This window comes from Gadus macrocephalus, chromosome 22 (assembly GCF_031168955.1).
Source record: "Gadus macrocephalus chromosome 22, ASM3116895v1".
Taxonomy (NCBI): Eukaryota; Metazoa; Chordata; class Actinopteri; order Gadiformes; family Gadidae; genus Gadus; species Gadus macrocephalus.
This window is the reverse complement of record NC_082403.1, coordinates 4,930,757-4,947,481: the sequence shown is the minus strand read 5'-3', so window position 1 is coordinate 4,947,481 and position 16,725 is coordinate 4,930,757. Positions and strand designations below refer to the sequence as shown.

At 47.3% G+C, this 16,725-nt stretch overlaps 2 protein-coding genes across 2 annotated transcripts; one reads left to right on the top strand and one right to left on the bottom strand.

The window, feature by feature from the left end:
• Positions 1-935: 935 nt before the first annotated feature.
• Positions 936-2,815, bottom strand: trhrb (thyrotropin-releasing hormone receptor b). Its single transcript, XM_060043188.1, has 2 exons — positions 1,575-2,815; positions 936-1,384 (listed from the first exon to the last, which is right to left on the bottom strand). Exons 1-2 carry the CDS (start codon positions 2,403-2,405, stop codon positions 947-949), a joined length of 1,269 nt encoding a protein of 422 aa, XP_059899171.1. The 5' UTR covers positions 2,406-2,815; the 3' UTR covers positions 936-946.
• A 7,300-nt stretch (positions 2,816-10,115) lies between these two features.
• Positions 10,116-13,188, top strand: LOC132450997 (transmembrane protein 74). The gene is made up of 2 exons (XM_060043215.1): positions 10,116-11,452; positions 11,925-13,188. Exon 2 carries the CDS (start codon positions 11,965-11,967, stop codon positions 12,778-12,780), a length of 816 nt encoding a protein of 271 aa, XP_059899198.1. The 5' UTR covers positions 10,116-11,452; positions 11,925-11,964; the 3' UTR covers positions 12,781-13,188.
• Positions 13,189-16,725: the final 3,537 nt, after the last annotated feature.

Sequence of the window (16,725 nt, the reverse complement as noted above, 5' to 3'; positions counted from 1 at the left end):
CAGCTTCTGTGATGCGTGTTTGCATGAATCCACGCCACACGGCACACAATACTTGCACGTTTGCACGTTTGATTACAAAACCGCTGCACTGTACAACTGTACACTGTCAATGGATGCATGGAATCTGTGCCAAGGCGTTTGGACTAAACACTGATGTGTTTTACGTGAAACACCCTTGTGTCATTGAGAATATTGAACCATGTGCTTTGTGTTGAGGTGTGTTGCAACGTGATAACAAACCCCCTTCATGATTTGATGGTCATTTATGGTTTGAAGGGGAACGTTTTTGACTCCCAGCCGAAGGGGGTTCTGGGTTCGATCCCCCAATTGCTGCTGCCTATCTGTAGGCCCCCTTAAGCAAGACACCCTTCCTGCTCCATAACGACACATGTCTGAATTCGCTGTAGGTCCCTTCGATTCAAAGTGTCTGCTGCATGACCCCCTAGTAAAACAGCAATCATCAACCACTGTACTTAAAACCAAATTCGACTTCCTTCCCTTTAGTTCATCTTTTTCCTCCGTGTCTCTGCGGCCTGATGCATCTTGTCCACTTTGACCCTAGAGTGCTTCACTCACTCTGCACCGACACGGACATCATGTTCAGGACCCCAGAGACCTTGTGCTTTCAAAGCGCTGTCCTGTCCACCCGAATGGCGTGATGTAAGGGCCACACGGAGACACGGCTCATTCAGCTCCGAAGGCCAGACGCCTGCCGCGTCCTCGACAGGCTCAGCGTCTTTGTCTCGTCGCTCGTCTCCTCAGACAAGCACTCGCCACGCAACACACTACAGACGCCGTTTAAACAAACAGGCAGCTGTACTGTTGGCGCTGCTCTGTATGGCTGTCCCTGTTATTTTCTTTTCTTTCAGTTTCCAGTCCATCTTCTCTATATACCGCCGGGCGCCCCCCCCCCCCCCCCCCCCCCCCTCCCCCCGAGCCCCCCCTCTCAGGCGTCGGTGTAGTCGCCCTCCCCGTACACACATGTGTCGGGGGGCTGGTAGACCACCTGGGGGTCGGCCAGCAGCAGCTCGTCGGTGACGGTCAGCTCCTCCAGCTCGGTGGTGAAGTGGTCCGTGGTGCTCTCCACCACCGACGTGTCCTTGACCGCGCTGTAGGTCAGCGCCACGCTGTACGCCGCCGGCTTGGCCGCGCCCGGCCGGCCGCAGCGGCAGATCTTGCGGAAGGCGGCGCGGAACTTCTGCGACATGGCGTTGTAGATGAGGGGGTTGATGGCGCTGTTGAGGTAGATGCAGCAGCGGCAGAACAGCAGGAACCAGCTGTCCAGGTAGGACTCCTCCAGGAAGGAGTTGACCACCACCAGCGTGCGATACGGCATCCACAGGGTGGCGAACAGGATGACCACCACCGCCAGCATCTTGGTCACCTGATGGAGAAGATTTAGGAATAAAATAGATTTTTATCATTTGTTATAGATTGTCTGTTATCTGCCAGATTCTCAATCAGCCAATAATCGATAATAAAGTTATTTTTCTTTGCACAATTTTATGGTTATATTGAAATGCAAGAGGCCGTGATGTGGATTATTATCGGCTGTTTTCCAGTGCGTAACGCACCTGTTTGCGCGAGGTCGCGGTGGAGTTGGAGTGGCGGGAGTTTTTGGCGCTCGCGTTGCCGTGCCCGTTCTTGCACTTCTCCTTCACCGAGGAGGGCAGCGGGTTCATGAAGAGGATCCTCGCGATCAGTCCGTACAAGATGGCGGAGAGCATCAACGGTAACACGAAAAAGATCCCAAAGTCAAAAAAGTAGATGGGCATGTAAAACTGCCGCGGAACTTTGTAGCCGCAGGTGATAATGGTGACGTTGTCGTACACAAGTTCTTGGATGTCCGACAGATAAAACCACATGACGCAGTAGAGCGAAGTGAAAACCCACACCGACAAAATGATCTTCTTAGCCCGGGATAAAGTGCACAGAAACTGGGCTTTGATGGGATGGCAGATCGCGATGTACCGCTCGATGGTGAACGCGGTGATGGAGCAGGACGACGCGTTGATGCCCAAATACTGGAAATAGGTGATGCACAGGCATCCGTAGTGTCCGAACACCCAGCAGCCGCACACGCTCTCCGTGATGCTGGGCAGCCCGGCCGCCGTCAGCACCATCAGGTCCGCCACGGCCAGGCTCACCAGGTAGCAGTTGGTCGGCGTGCGCATGTGTTTGGTGGTGAGCACCACCAGGACCACCATCACGTTGCCGACCACCCCTAGGAGGCAGATGACGAAGAACAGCAAGCTGCTGATCACCTTGTACTCGATGCCCATGTCGACCCACACCCCCAGCGTGGTGTTCAGCTCCCGCGCGTTGAAGGTAAAGTTCTCCATGGCGGTGGAAGGATCGACGGACGGGTTTTCAGGGGAGAATACTGTAGCGGCGAGGTCGGGCATCGGGACCGAACCCGTTGCGCTTGAACTTTACGCACGGCGAAAATGGGCAAAACTACCGGACGCCATGAAAGTTGATGCACAACAAAAGCAACATTTCCTGCCGTTGTAACAATTAACACTTGAATCGAAAAATATTTTCAAATATATGTTTAAAAGGTGGTTCTGTTGTTCAGATATGTGCGTAAAGGAGTTGCGCTCTGACTGGGTCCTTTCCAGAGAGTGAGGGGACGCGCGCCTACTCTGTCGGAGGAGTGTGGCCGTGAGGATCGGCTGGATGCTCCTTTTAAGCCCTCTTTTTTTTAGTCTTTCTTTTTTTCTTTTACGCATGCGAGCTTACGCGACTGTGGCCAATAGATTCGCGTAATATACCCTTTTACAGTAACGAAGCTACCTAACCATCTATCAATCCAGCTTTGGTTATTCCACGCTTTTTATGGGTATATTATATCTACAGTAAATATAGATATAGGTGCGGAATGTCATATAAAACATATATGTTTGACTTGTCACCCTATTGGATGATTGAGTCGCATCCCTTTTTTGATTTGGAACCGAATAACTAGGAAGCAAAAGAGTAGGATAGAAAGAGTAGCCAAGAGCATTACACAATGGTATTTCATTTCTATCTGTTATTCTATCTGTGGCACTAGACAAGGGGGGTCGATTAAGGCTGCATGCGGCATGATTTAGATGACAAACAAACACAGTGGACTCCAAGAAAAGCGACTGAAACAGATAGACGCTTCTTGGGAATATATTAAATGGGTTCTGCTTTGGCAATGTGATGGTCCATTACTAGAGTCGTGCCTGGCTCATTCATTCGGCTCCACTATGATGTTGCTAATGCATGACTCTTGGGAAAGTCAATATTCCATTATGCAAATAATGTCAGAGAAGAGGAATTGATAGGTAGCCTCAAAAGACATGAAGGCACAATAAAAACAACAGATTTTTTCTGCACTTAATCGACTCACAAGCAACATGTGAGTCAATTCAACTAAATTTAACTAAAAATTACTATATTTTTTACTTTAGGTTACTTCAACTACAGGCTAATCCACTTACAAAGCAGAAGTGCGGTAGTTGCTTAAGGGTTGTATCATGATGTACCTAAAATGTACGTTCCAACCTGAATGATAATGTGGTCATGTCTTAAAAATGTGGTGAAATGTTTGTCAAACTTTTGAAAAACATGTTATATTCTAGCAGTATACTATCAATAGGACGGAATTTCGGTCATTCCAGCTTTGAATCTCATAGTACTACAGCCGTGTTGACCTGCCTCAGTGCGTTCCACTGTGGTCCTGTGTGAGTTATCGTGCTTGTTGTTCCACTACCAAGTGTGGAGGTGGACTCTCTCCCCCTCACCAACTGCGCACAGCTCCCAAGGAACCACGAATAGTGGCGATCATCAGGGCCAATCCTCGCTTTTATTTATGTTCGCCAAACTCTTGGCACGGACACGCTGTCAACAGTACGTAGGCAACCGCAAAACAGGTGGACGGGGACCGAGAAGGATCATTACATAACATGCGGGCCACGACGCCCCCTCGCCTTTCGTTTTTTCTCCATTCGGATATGAAGCTGGAAGTGTGTTCTGTCTTACCAGCTTTAAGGTTGGGCACACTGGGGGGCTCCCGTTACGGGTTACATTTCAACAGTCAATAAAAAAACAAACCAACATGTCCCGTTCTTGTGGTAGCCTAATTAATCTAGAGGTGGTGATGAATTAGATTTCCCTGTTCAGGCTACGATAAATTTGTGCTGGTAGCAAAGATCAACGGCCACGGCTACTTCTTCCTGAGTCCGTGATGTAGTCTATCTGGGAAATACGCATCCTCAATGAGGATCATTCGGTGTTCTCTGCAGGAACAGGTGTTACACCGAATTCTGCGACCCGTCGAAATGTGTGACCCCAGAGGGCGCTGTTGCACATTTTCTGCAACATGCACGAGTTTGAAGCTAGACTCGGAATGGGTACATTCGTTTTGTGACACCGGGCAATGCTTTCCTTCTTGAAAGCGTCTTACTGACTGTAGCGTCTTATGGGGAAAGAAGCAACGGTGATTGACCGTACTAAACACCTTATCCATTCTATGGGTCTGTGAAATGCAAATGAAATCAAATGTAGCCTATTTATTAAGCACATTTTATGTTTTTGTTATAATGCCCACCGTTTTTATTTGTATGCCCACCGTTATTATTATTTTTTACTGCCGTTTATGAAATAAATATGAACTAATGCCACAATTATTCATGTCTGCGATCATCACAGAGTCCACAAGCAACGCAGGTCGCAATCAACGATGCCACAATCAATCTAGCGCACCGTCGAATTCTGCGCCCACACTGTAAATGCAGGAAAAATGAGGCAAACCCCAACCAAATGTTTTCAGGTCATTTGTCGTCCTCATATCTGTATTTGGACACAATTATTCATGTCTGCGATCATCACAGAGTCCACAAGCAGCATGTCGCAATCCCCGATGGGTCACAATTCATGACAGCAGACCGTCGAAATCTGCGACCACTGTAAATGCGGGGAAAATGAGTCAAACCCCAACCAAATGTTTTCAGGTCATTTGTCGTCCTCATATCTGTATGTGCACACAATTATTCATGTCTGCGATCATCACAGAGTCCACAAGCAGCAGGTCGCAATCCCCGATGGGTCACAATTCATGACAGCAGACCGTCGAAATCTGCGACCACACTGTAAATGCGGGGAAAATGAGTCAAACCCCAACCAAATGTTTTCAGGTAATTTGTCGTCCTCATATCTGTATGTGCACACAATTATTCATGTCTGCGATCATCACAGAGTCCACAAGCAGCAGGTCGCAATCCCCGATGGGTCACAATTCATGACAGCAGACCGTCGAAATCTGCGACCACACTGTAAATGCGGGGAAAATGAGTCAAACCCCAACCAAATGTTTTCAGGTCATTTGTCGTCCTCATATCTGTATGTGTGCACAATTATTCATGTCTGCGATCATCACAGAGTCCACAAGCAGCAGGTCGCAATCCACGATGGGTCACTTAACCTACCTGCTTCATCATGTAAACAAGTATGACGTTGGATGTGTCTGATTGGATCCAATTTGAATTCCGTGAATATAAACAGATTGACAACCGTTATCAGAAAGTTAACCACCACAACGTAGACTTTATTAGCAGCAGTTTCAAGACAAGTTTCAACACTTTATGAGCAGCAGTTTCACACTGAAGGCATGATGCCACCATAGGTTTGCAGAGAACTATATACAATATGCACACTGAAGGCATGATGCCACCATAGGTTTGCAGAGAACTACATACAATATGCACACTGAAGGCATGATGCCACCATAGGTTTGCAGAGAACTACATACAATACAACTATATACAATATGCACACTTGAAAGGGGTGGGGTGGTGGTGGGGGTTGTGAGGGCCGCTGAAACCCCAGCATTTACAGTGTGGTCGCAGATTTCGACGGTCTGCTGTCATGAATTGTGACCCATCGGGGATTGCGACCTGCTGCTTGTGAACTCTGTGATGATCGCAGACATGAATAATTGTGTGCACATACAGATATGAGGACGACAAATGACCTGAAAACATTTGGTTGGGGTTTGACTCATTTTCCCCGCATTTGTGTGGTCGCAGATTTCGACGGTCTGCTGTCATGAATTGTGACCCATCGGGGATTGCGACCTGCTGCTTGTGAACTCTGTGATGATCGCAGACATGAATAATTGTGTGCACATACAGATATGAGGACGACAAATGACCTGAAAACATTTGGTTGGGGTTTGACTCATTTTCCCCGCATTTACAGTGGTCGCAGATTTCGACGGTCTGCTGTCATGAATTGTGACCCATCGGCGATTGCGACCTGCTGCTTGTGGACTCTGTGATGATCGCAGACATGAATAATTGTGTCCAAATACAGATATGAGGACGACAAATGACCTGAAAACATTTGGTTGGGGTTTGACTCATTTTCCCCGCATTTGTGTGGTCGCAGATTTCGACGGTCTGCTGTCATGAATTGTGACCCATCGGGGATTGCGACCTGCTGCTTGTGGACTCTGTGATGATCGCAGACATGAATAATTGTGGGCACATACAGATATGAGAACGACAAATGACCTGAAAACATTTGGTTGGGGTTTGACTCATTTTCCCCGCATTTGTGTGGTCGCAGATTTCGACGGTCTGCTGTCATGAATTGTGACCCATCGGGGATTGCGACCTGCTGCTTGTGGACTCTGTGATGATCGCAGACATGAATAATTGTGTGCACATACAGATATGAGGACGACAAATGACCTGAAAACATTTGGTTGGGGTTTGACTCATTTTCCCCGCATTTACAGTGGTCGCAGATTTCGACGGTCTGCTGTCATGAATTGTGACCCATCGGGGATTGCGACCTGCTGCTTGTGGACTCTGTGATGATCGCAGACATGAATAATTGTGTCCAAATACAGATATGAGGACGACAAATGACCTGAAAACATTTGGTTGGGGTTTGACTCATTTTCCCCGCATTTACAGTGGTCGCAGATTTCGACGGTCTGCTGTCATGAATTGTGACCCATCTGGGATTGCGACCTGCTGCTTGTGGACTCTTTGATGATCGCAGACATGAATAATTGTGTCCAAATACAGATATGAGGACGACAAATGACCTGAAAACATTTGGTTGGGGTTTGACTCATTTTCCCCGCATTTGTGTGGTCGCAGATTTCGACGGTCTGCTGTCATGAATTGTGACCCATCGGGGATTGCGACCTGCTGCTTGTGGACTCTGTGATGATCGCAGACATGAATAATTGTGTGCACATACAGATATGAGGACGACAAATGACCTGAAAACATTTGGTTGGGGTTTGACTCATTTTCCCCGCATTTACAGTGGTCGCAGATTTCGACGGTCTGCCATGAATTGTGACCCATCGATGATTGCAACCTGCTGCTTGTGGACTCTGTGATGATCGCAGACATGAATAATTGTGTCCAAATACAGATATGAGGACGACAAATGACCTGAAAACATTTGGTTGGGGTTTGCCTCATTTTTCCTGCATTTACAGTGTGGGCGCAGAATTCGACGGTGCGCTAGATTGATTGTGGCATCGTTTATTGCGAACTGCGTTGCTTGTGGACTCTGTGATGATCGCAGACATGAATAATTGTGCCATTAGTTCATATTTATTTCATAAACGGCAGTAAAAAAAAATAATAACGGTGGGCATACAAATAAAAACGGTGGGTATTACAACAAAAACATAAAATGTGCTTAATAAATAGGCTACATTTGATTTCATTTGCATTTCACAGACCCATAGAATGGATAAGGTGTTTAGTACGGTCAATCACCGTTCTTTCCCCATAAGACGCTACAGTCAGTAAGACGCTTTCAAGAAAGAAAGCATTGCCCGGTGTCACAAAACGAATGTACCCATTCCGAGTCTAGCTTCAAACTCGTGCATGTTGCAGAAAATGTGCAACAGCGCCCTCTGGGGTCACACATTTCGACGGGTCGCAGAATTCGGTCTAACACCGGCAACACAACCCACCACGGAGAGTAGATTACAAAGACGTTTGCCGCCACCTTGCGGTCAAACCGCGCTACTACCAAATACAGGTGCAACGCGGATCACGGGCAACTGCATTTCAGTTTGAAGGAAAGCCTTCTCCCGTTAAATATAAGACCAGAGTAGCCTACATGTTCATTAGGTCATCTACACTTCTTAATGTTCTTATGTAAAACACCGAGACAGTGCCATAAATCCCTTTAATCTACGGCACCACCAACAAAGTCCTCAAAAAACTTCAATATGTTCAGAACTCAGTTGCACGCCTCCTCAATGGTACCCGCTCCAGAGAACACATCACACCTGTCCTCCGTGAACTCCATTGGCTTCCAATTAAACACAGAATCAACTACAAAATCTTACTCATCACCTACAAGGCCCTCAACAGCCTAGCCCCCCCCTACCTTGCAATGTTCTGATATATATGTTTTATGTGTCAAAAATATATATCCCCAGGGTTCAATGTTACTTCCCTCCACACTTTGACTTACTGTTATGTCTCACTCTGCCACTGAAAACATAAAACACCATTATGATCTCAGACAGCTGCCACTGCCTTACAGTAACAGCCCTATATGCCTGTTGCAGACAACACAAACATATTTGTTGTCTAGCCTATGTGAATAATATTCTCGTTTTAAATTCACGCATTGAATGCAGACTCGCGCCATTATGAAGCGGCGTGACGGCATGGTCGTTTATAACGTCATCGTTCGCGTCTCCCTCAAACCTGTGTTGTAATTTATCTACGTAACGTCACGGCAGCTCGTTTGGAATATAGAACGAATCATTCCGTGTCGGCCACGCTCGCTCCCATAAGCGGCGTCTTAAGGGTTACACGCACTCGCAAGAAAAACCAATGTGCTCAAGGTCGGTGATTTATAAGTGCCATAGCCTGGTGTCGTCCACTCTACTAAATCAATACAGTAGTAGCCTATAAAAAAAAAGGGAGCCAAACCTAATGGAAATGTGTACCCCTTCTTACATACCCTGAAATAGTGGGCAAATTCAGGTAATATCCCCATCCCTTTTGGACAAGAACATGTGAAAAGCATGGCTGGTGATGAACTACTGAGCAGGCTACAGTCCAGCCTCATAGTTGAGGCTATTGTTTGAGCACCAGTAAGTGGGCCATTGGCACAGTAGGGGGGGGGGGGGGGGGAGAGAGAGAGAGAGAGAGAGAGAGAGAGAGAGAGAGAGAGAGAGAAGAGAGAGAGAGAGAGAGAGAGAGAGAGAGAGAGAGAGAGAGAGAGAGAGAGAGAGAGAGAGAGAGAGAGAGAGAGAGACCTTGACTCACTCCATCTTAGTACATACTTAGTGTATGTCTCGAGGCAGCTGTGTAGCTCTGAGCTGCCATATAGAATAAACAGCCTTAGCCAGACAAACACATTTCAGAAAGCACACACCCACAGTCATGCACACACACACACACACACACACACACACACACACACACACACACACACACACACACACACACACACACACACACACACACACACACACACACACACACACACACACACAGAGGGCGTACACAAGTATGCTTAATAACATTCTGCAGGTATACAGCCACATTCTTGTGGGCACACACACACACACACACACACACACACACACACACACACACACACACACACACAAATAAGCTTACCAACATTCTTGTAGGTACACACAAACAAACAATCATACCCACATTCTTGCAGATACTCACACACAGAAGCAGGCATGCACACACATACACACACAAAGATGCTTACCAACATTCTTGTGGGTACACACAAACACACATAATCTTACCCACATTCTTGTAGAGACACACAAACACATACACACATGAACACACACGTGCACACATACACACACACACACACACACACACACACACACACACACACACACACACACACACACACACACACACAGGGGCAGGCATGCACACACACACACACCAATAAGCTTACCCACATTTTTGCGGGTACACACACACAAAAAAAACATGCAAGCCTACACGCACACACAGTGTGGAAGCTGCCTAGCACAGCTGTATCCTTAATGTTAAGCCTCAGCAGGGAGTCAAGAGCACCCGAGCTTACACAGCATCACCGTGGTTTGTGTATCAGTCTCACTGCCTCTCTGCTCCACTGGCTGAGCAGCATGGACCCCAACAGCTAGCTGCCATCTTGGCTCCAAACTCTAGCTGGGGGAGATGAACTGAATATCGAATTCTGCATTAAGTTCTCCTCACCTGGGTCGCATTAAGAGCCAAGACGACCCCCAGGCCGTGACACTCTAACCACCTTTCCTCTGGAAGAACTTTTACAAGCTGCAGGGAGTGATAGAATATATTAACGCATAAATATTCCAAGGTCATGGACTATGGAAGCAGCGGATCCTGTTGAGACCTTGAAATGGGATGAGCAGAGTTAGAGTCGGATTCAAGTCTTTAATAGTTCTTGATTTCTAGAGTTTTGACCGATTTTACTACAAACAGATGGGGCTCTATCTGGGTGGTGAGATACATTCAGAGATACCATATTTTAAAGTTTAATTATTTTTCACATAAGCCCTTAGATATGGATGAATATATTGAATTCTAAGTGTTTCTAGTTGCACGCAGTATTCAATATGGAAAGTGTTACTCTGTGGCTATATTGATATTGATTAGCTAAACGTTATTTTCTTCACATGAATGGTCTCCATTCATTTGTTCACGGCCTTTCTCATGTATTGACTATTCTCCTTCACTCCCAGCAGACCTTTCCTTTGTTGAAATATGCTCTTTAGAGACATTTCCTAGCGTTAGACACTGTAAGTGTCTGGACCATGCCTTGAGAAAATGCACCTACTTCTTTCACTTCCATCTCGAGATGCTGAAATACTTCATCCCTGCAAATGCACAGCAGAGCGTGAATATAAGCCCAAAGCCCCATAGGCGTACACACCACCACCAGTGAGCAAGAGCATTGAAGCTAATTATACTGGCCAACTGGGGCTCACTTTATAGTCTACCGTAGCTTACATGTAGGTGCTCTGTGCTAGGGAAGTCTCAGAGTCACTGTCTAACAGGTTTCTGTTGGCCATCATTATAATTCTAAGGCCTGTTGCTGACTATATTATTTGATCGGCTAACATAAAGAAGCCCACAGGCGCTGGAGTAATAAGGCATCGCCTGCTGTCGGCACACTATACGACTTTAATCCGTCCATACACGACGGTGGTGGTGGCGGTGGCGGTGATTCCGGGGACTGAGTCATCCGTCTTCTTAGCCTTTCATGTGACTGTGCTGAAGAAGTTGATTCGGTCACCGGGAGGCAGGCAGCCCGCCTCGGCCCGGCGCGTGGGAGGGAGGGGTCTGCCGAGCATCTCCCTCCGTTCGCCAGAGCAGCGCGAGCAGCCTGTGACGCGGGCGGCCAGCACGAGCAGCACCAGCCACCAGCCGAGCTGGGAAAGAAAAGGGTAGATATGTGTTTCACAATCCGATATTCGTGTTTTATAACGATTTATTAACGACAAGTGGGAACTTTTTTCTCGATGTCAGTGTGTCGGTCGGGTTAGACTGCAGTTGCTTGACTTATATAATATTATATTTTGTTAGGAATATGTGTAGCAGGTGGCAGTTGTACAAAAAAGATGGTCGGATTAGAAATATAAAAACTATTTAAGAATTCTGAGTAGAATTGCGAATTGTCCTACAATCTCTAGCCTACTGAGTAAATAGATGCCATTGTGGGATACAAACGCTTTCACACGTGTAGAATTGTATCTCTTGTTGATTGAGCCAATACCGCCTCCCATCTCCCCTAACCTTTATACTAGCCGACAAAAAAAATTAAAAGAGTTGGTTGAAAGGTTGGGCTTTAAGTGTTTGGAATTAATTAAAGATAGCCTATAGCCTAGTTACAGTTTCCGCCTTTCTTTCCTTTGACAGTGACGGATGCGATGTGATTGATGACACTACCCTGGTTCAAATGGCGAGTTTTGCAACGAGTTACTACGATCACGTGGAGAAGTGGAGCGATTTGCTGAACATGTCTCCGTTCACCAACCACCAAAGTGAGGACGAGGTCAGTGATCCGTGCGAAAAGTCGCTGTTCGGCGAGCGGTCGTATGAAACGGGCGTGGAGGTGTCGTGCCGCGGTTCAGCACCACGGCCAGCACCCGGGACGGAGCAGCGGCTCTGCCTCATCAACCACCGGGAACTTCGGAAACACAAAGCGGCGCACTGGGAGGACGAGACGGAGCAGTCTTTCAACGGCCACGATCGGACACAAAGCAGTCCCGCTAGAAACGAGAACCTCGGCTTGATACAGAACTCATCCATCCAACTCCACGAGGAGGACTACCTGGAACTTTTCATGTTGGCCGACCAAGAACTCGGCTCGGAGAAGTCGGCGGACTACGGGTTTATAACGGGCGTGCTTTGTCTGGTGACGGGTATATCTCTAGTGGGCATATCCTACGTGGTCCCGCGAGACGTGAGAGTGGACCCGGACAGCGTGTCCGCGCGGGAGATGGAGAGGTTGGAGCGGGAGAACGCGAGAGTGGGGGCCCACCTGGACAGATGCGTGATAGCGGGGTTATGCCTCCTCACTCTGGGGGGAGCGGTGCTCGCGATGTTGCTCATGGTGTCCATGTGGAGGTGGGAGTCGATGAGGAGAAAGGCGTTTGCATATTCCAAGCACGCGGCAAAGTTATACGGCTCCATCAATCTGAGAGCAGGGGGGCCAACCCCACTCCGGGAATCGCCCTCTCATTTGTCAACGGATTTAGAAGCGCTCCGTTGAATTAATGCGACAGACTAGAAGGTAAAACTCCACCATAAAATCCTGCCAATGATGTCTTATTAGTGGGACACTTGGTGAGGTACAAACCAAAATAAAAGCCCTGTAAAACTATGTTGGGTAAAACCCATCGACCCAGGGCTCTGTTTGAAGATTTGCTGCGTGCATTGACTTCACATTTTACCAAACATGTATGATACAAGGCTTTACGTTTTATTGCATGATGCATTGTGGGTCCTGGAGTATGTACTTTGTACCCTTGTGGAGATGGGAATTTGATAAACAACATCGTTTTGCACACCTATCGAATACTGTATGATGTGTGTACTGTATAGGTGATTGCATTGACCATGTACAGTTCAACCATATCAACCTCCTTTGTACAGGGAAAATAAAAACGTCACATTCTCACTCATGCCCTACGGTCCATTGAATCATCAATCATTCTGTGGCCGTACACCACACACACGCTCACACACACACACGCTTACATGCACACACACCAAACCCTCACACACGCACACACACACACACACACACACACACACACACACACACACACACACACACACACACACACACACACACACACACACACACACACACACACACACACACGCACATAACCACACAGGCGCATACACACACAAACACATACACCTTAAGCAAGAGATATGGAGGGAAAGGCACTGAAGGGATGTAAGTGGGAGCAATGGGATAGATGAGGGAGAGAGATGAAGAAAAACAACATGTCAGCTGTTTCTAAGTGTTCCACGAAAATAATACTAATCGATGGAGACTGGGCCCTCGATCAACCCTTTCTCCTTCTGAGAACCTGCCTAGTCCTTATTTTTGAGACATTGCGGTACGGCTGAAAGCGACACACACACACACACACACACACACACACACACACACACACACACACCCACATGCGCGCACACACACACACACACACACACACACACACACACACACACACACACACACGCGCGCGTGCCCGCGCGCGTGCCCGCGCGCGCGCCCGCGCGCGGCCTGGCAGCAGAGTCGAGGTTTACCTCTGAGCCACCATGAGCCCCGGTGCCGTGAATAAACAACATTAGCCCAACGCTTATGTGTTCAGTGAATGGGGCGGCTTAGCCAGTCGCTCACTGCCACAGAGTCCCATCATCATCATCCCCACCATCATCATCATCATCATCATCATCATCATCCCCACCATCATCATCACCATGCGTTTTCATCTCACACTCCCGTGAGACGGGGGAGGGGAAAAAGCCGGTGTACCACAGCTATAGGTTCCGGGTTCGATTCCCCCGTGTGTCCACAGTATGTCTAAGTTCTGACGTTCTGTCAAAGCATGTGCTCAACGGCTAAACGTTAAAGAATAGCAGGGGATCAAATCGCTGAAACGGCCGAGCTGAAACGTTGCCTGGGCCTCGCTCCATCCTCATTTAATGGGGTCATTAAAACGTTGGGAGACAGCGATATTTCCAATGCTTCGCACCAGGATCAGTATATGTACAGTATATAGGTGGATGCCGTAGGAGAAAGGTTTGTCAAAGGACTCATCCTTGCATGTGGGTGGGGGAAAAACATTGATTTAATTAGTGTCTATGTTTCCTCTAGCAAGAGATTCCCCCTGGACAGATCTACCCACGCATTCACGCACGCACACACACGCACACACACACACACACACACACACACACACACACACACACACACACACACACACACACACACACACACACACACACACACACACACACACACAGACACACACAGGCCAACACAAACATAGAGGCACAAACACAGAGGCACAAACATATACCGCAATCCGCAGTTGTGCCATTAGTATATCCACATCCACTTACAAGTACACACATGCACCCTCCCCACACACACTTTTAGCTACGAAATCCCCCCCCCCCCCCCCCTCCTTCCTCCCTTCATGAATGGGCCTACTCAGAATAATCATTAAAGGCAGCTGGAGGCAGGAAATGGAATTGGATTGGGTGTGCCGGGGAGGGGGGCTTGGGGGGGGGGGGGGGGGGGGAGTTTGGGGTGTGGCCAGGGGTCAAGAGCCTGGGTGTGGCGATGTGGCTGGGGGACGCCCCCCCCCCCCCCCCCCCCCCCCCACCGGGGAGCGAGCGATTCTACGTTAGCGACACGTCGCGTGGTCTGACTGCTTGTTCTCACCAGCATCTGCCATGAATCTGCAGAGATATGCAAATGGCGTGCGGTGCGGTGGCGGTTACCCAGTTACAGTCGGGGAGAACGGGAGAGGCGGGAGGGGAATTAGGGAGAGTGCAAAGAAAGATATATTTGTGTACGTGATGTTTCTGTGGAACGACGCAGCTTAACGGGGCTGATCTAGGGATTACCCCCTCCTCATCTAGGCAGTGTCTTGAGATACAGTCTTTAGTTAACGTTTCCTCAATACTCATTTGGGTTCCGTTAGTTGCATAGCAACGGCAGGTGGACTCAGCCACTATTTTAAGACATGAGGGGGCTTGGGAGCAGGGGGAGGGGGGGGTGAGTGGGGGGTTATGTTTTGTTTTTAAGCTTGGATAAAAAATGATGTGTGGAATAGTCACACACAAACTTAATACTGAATCGTTGACCCAGTTTAAAGTGAAATGACATAATCAGAGTATGTCTGATGAATTTGCAGCTGAGAGGATTGAGGAATTTGAATATCGTTCCACCTAAAAGGATTCCACATGTTTATTTATACAATTACCTGATTAAGTCAGGATGACCGTAAATCAATCATCCTATCCCTTCCCCTCCCTCCACCCAGATAATGGTTCATGGGCGGGGATAGAGGTTTAGCTCTAACCACCGCAATCATAAAACTAACAAATGCCACCTTGGGAGAATGGGGTGCAGAAAGTCAAATTAACTTTTCACAGAACATTTTAAACTCAATATCTCTATTTTCGATTTGACCTACTTTACAGAGCTTCAAATAGTGAACAAGTAGGAGTGGATAGTTGACGGCAAATCGATGAGGCTTTGTCGAAAGTTCACTGGCTGGCTTTATGATCTCGTCAACGTAGAGTAATTTACTTTTACTGTCTTTTTTTTACACTTATGTCCAAAGTGCCAAACAGTGAATTCAACAGGATGGGGATGGACATTGGGATTAACCAGTACATAGGAGCCAAACACCCTAATCTGCTACACTGCACCCTTCTTTACTTGAATTCAACTGAAAAAAACCAGTAGAGGAAAAGGGACATAAAATCCATGTATTTGCCCAAGTCCAGGGCTGGTAATCACATTTGCCTGGACTTTGTTCATAACATTATTGTCTGCAGAAAATCGAGTGAACCAAGTTCATTTATCGCCATCTGTGTCCTCTGAGAAAGGAGAGGATAACCATAGAAACCAAATCTGTTGCTATGGGAAATGACTTATCTGTGGTGAGAATCGCTCAGACCTTGGTTCCATTTAGATCTAACACATTGTCCTTACAATTATGGATGATAGACCTTGAATGGACAGGATGTTTCTCGCTGGCACTCAGCAGGACTTAAGGCACTCCCAAGACCCACAGCTAGCGTCATGACTCTTTAGTCTGTTTGGCTGAAGCTGAGCTAGATTCTAAAACAATGTTTTTTTTAAATTGAAAAAATTCACATAATATGTGTAATTGAACTGACATTTCACATGTTATATAGACTGAGGAAAAACGGAAAGGAAAGAACAGATTGTCCGTTATTGTTAATTGTTTAACCACTGAAAATGCAAAAGCAGATTTTAATTATTTTAGAAAACATACACAAACAAACACACGCACACACACACAGGAATTCCACAGACCAGGGCCATCCTATTGCTTGGCCGTACTAAACGACATGTAGCATCATGCTTGTACCAGAGGCGGCATGTGGCATAAGCTGTGGCGCTCTAGCGGTAAATGGATCATTCAGCCTGGAC

Excerpts from the sequence above, each read along its gene's own strand:
- trhrb (XM_060043188.1), bottom strand. The coding sequence starts at position 2,405 with ATGCCCGACCTCGCCGCTACAGTATTCTCCCCTGAAAACCCGTCCGTC. Across the intron at positions 1,385-1,574 it reads CCGCGACCTCGCGCAAACAG|GTGACCAAGATGCTGGCGGT; the intron begins GTGCGTTACGCA and ends CTTCTCCATCAG.
- LOC132450997 (XM_060043215.1), top strand. The coding sequence starts at position 11,965 with ATGGCGAGTTTTGCAACGAGTTACTACGATCACGTGGAGAAGTGGAGC.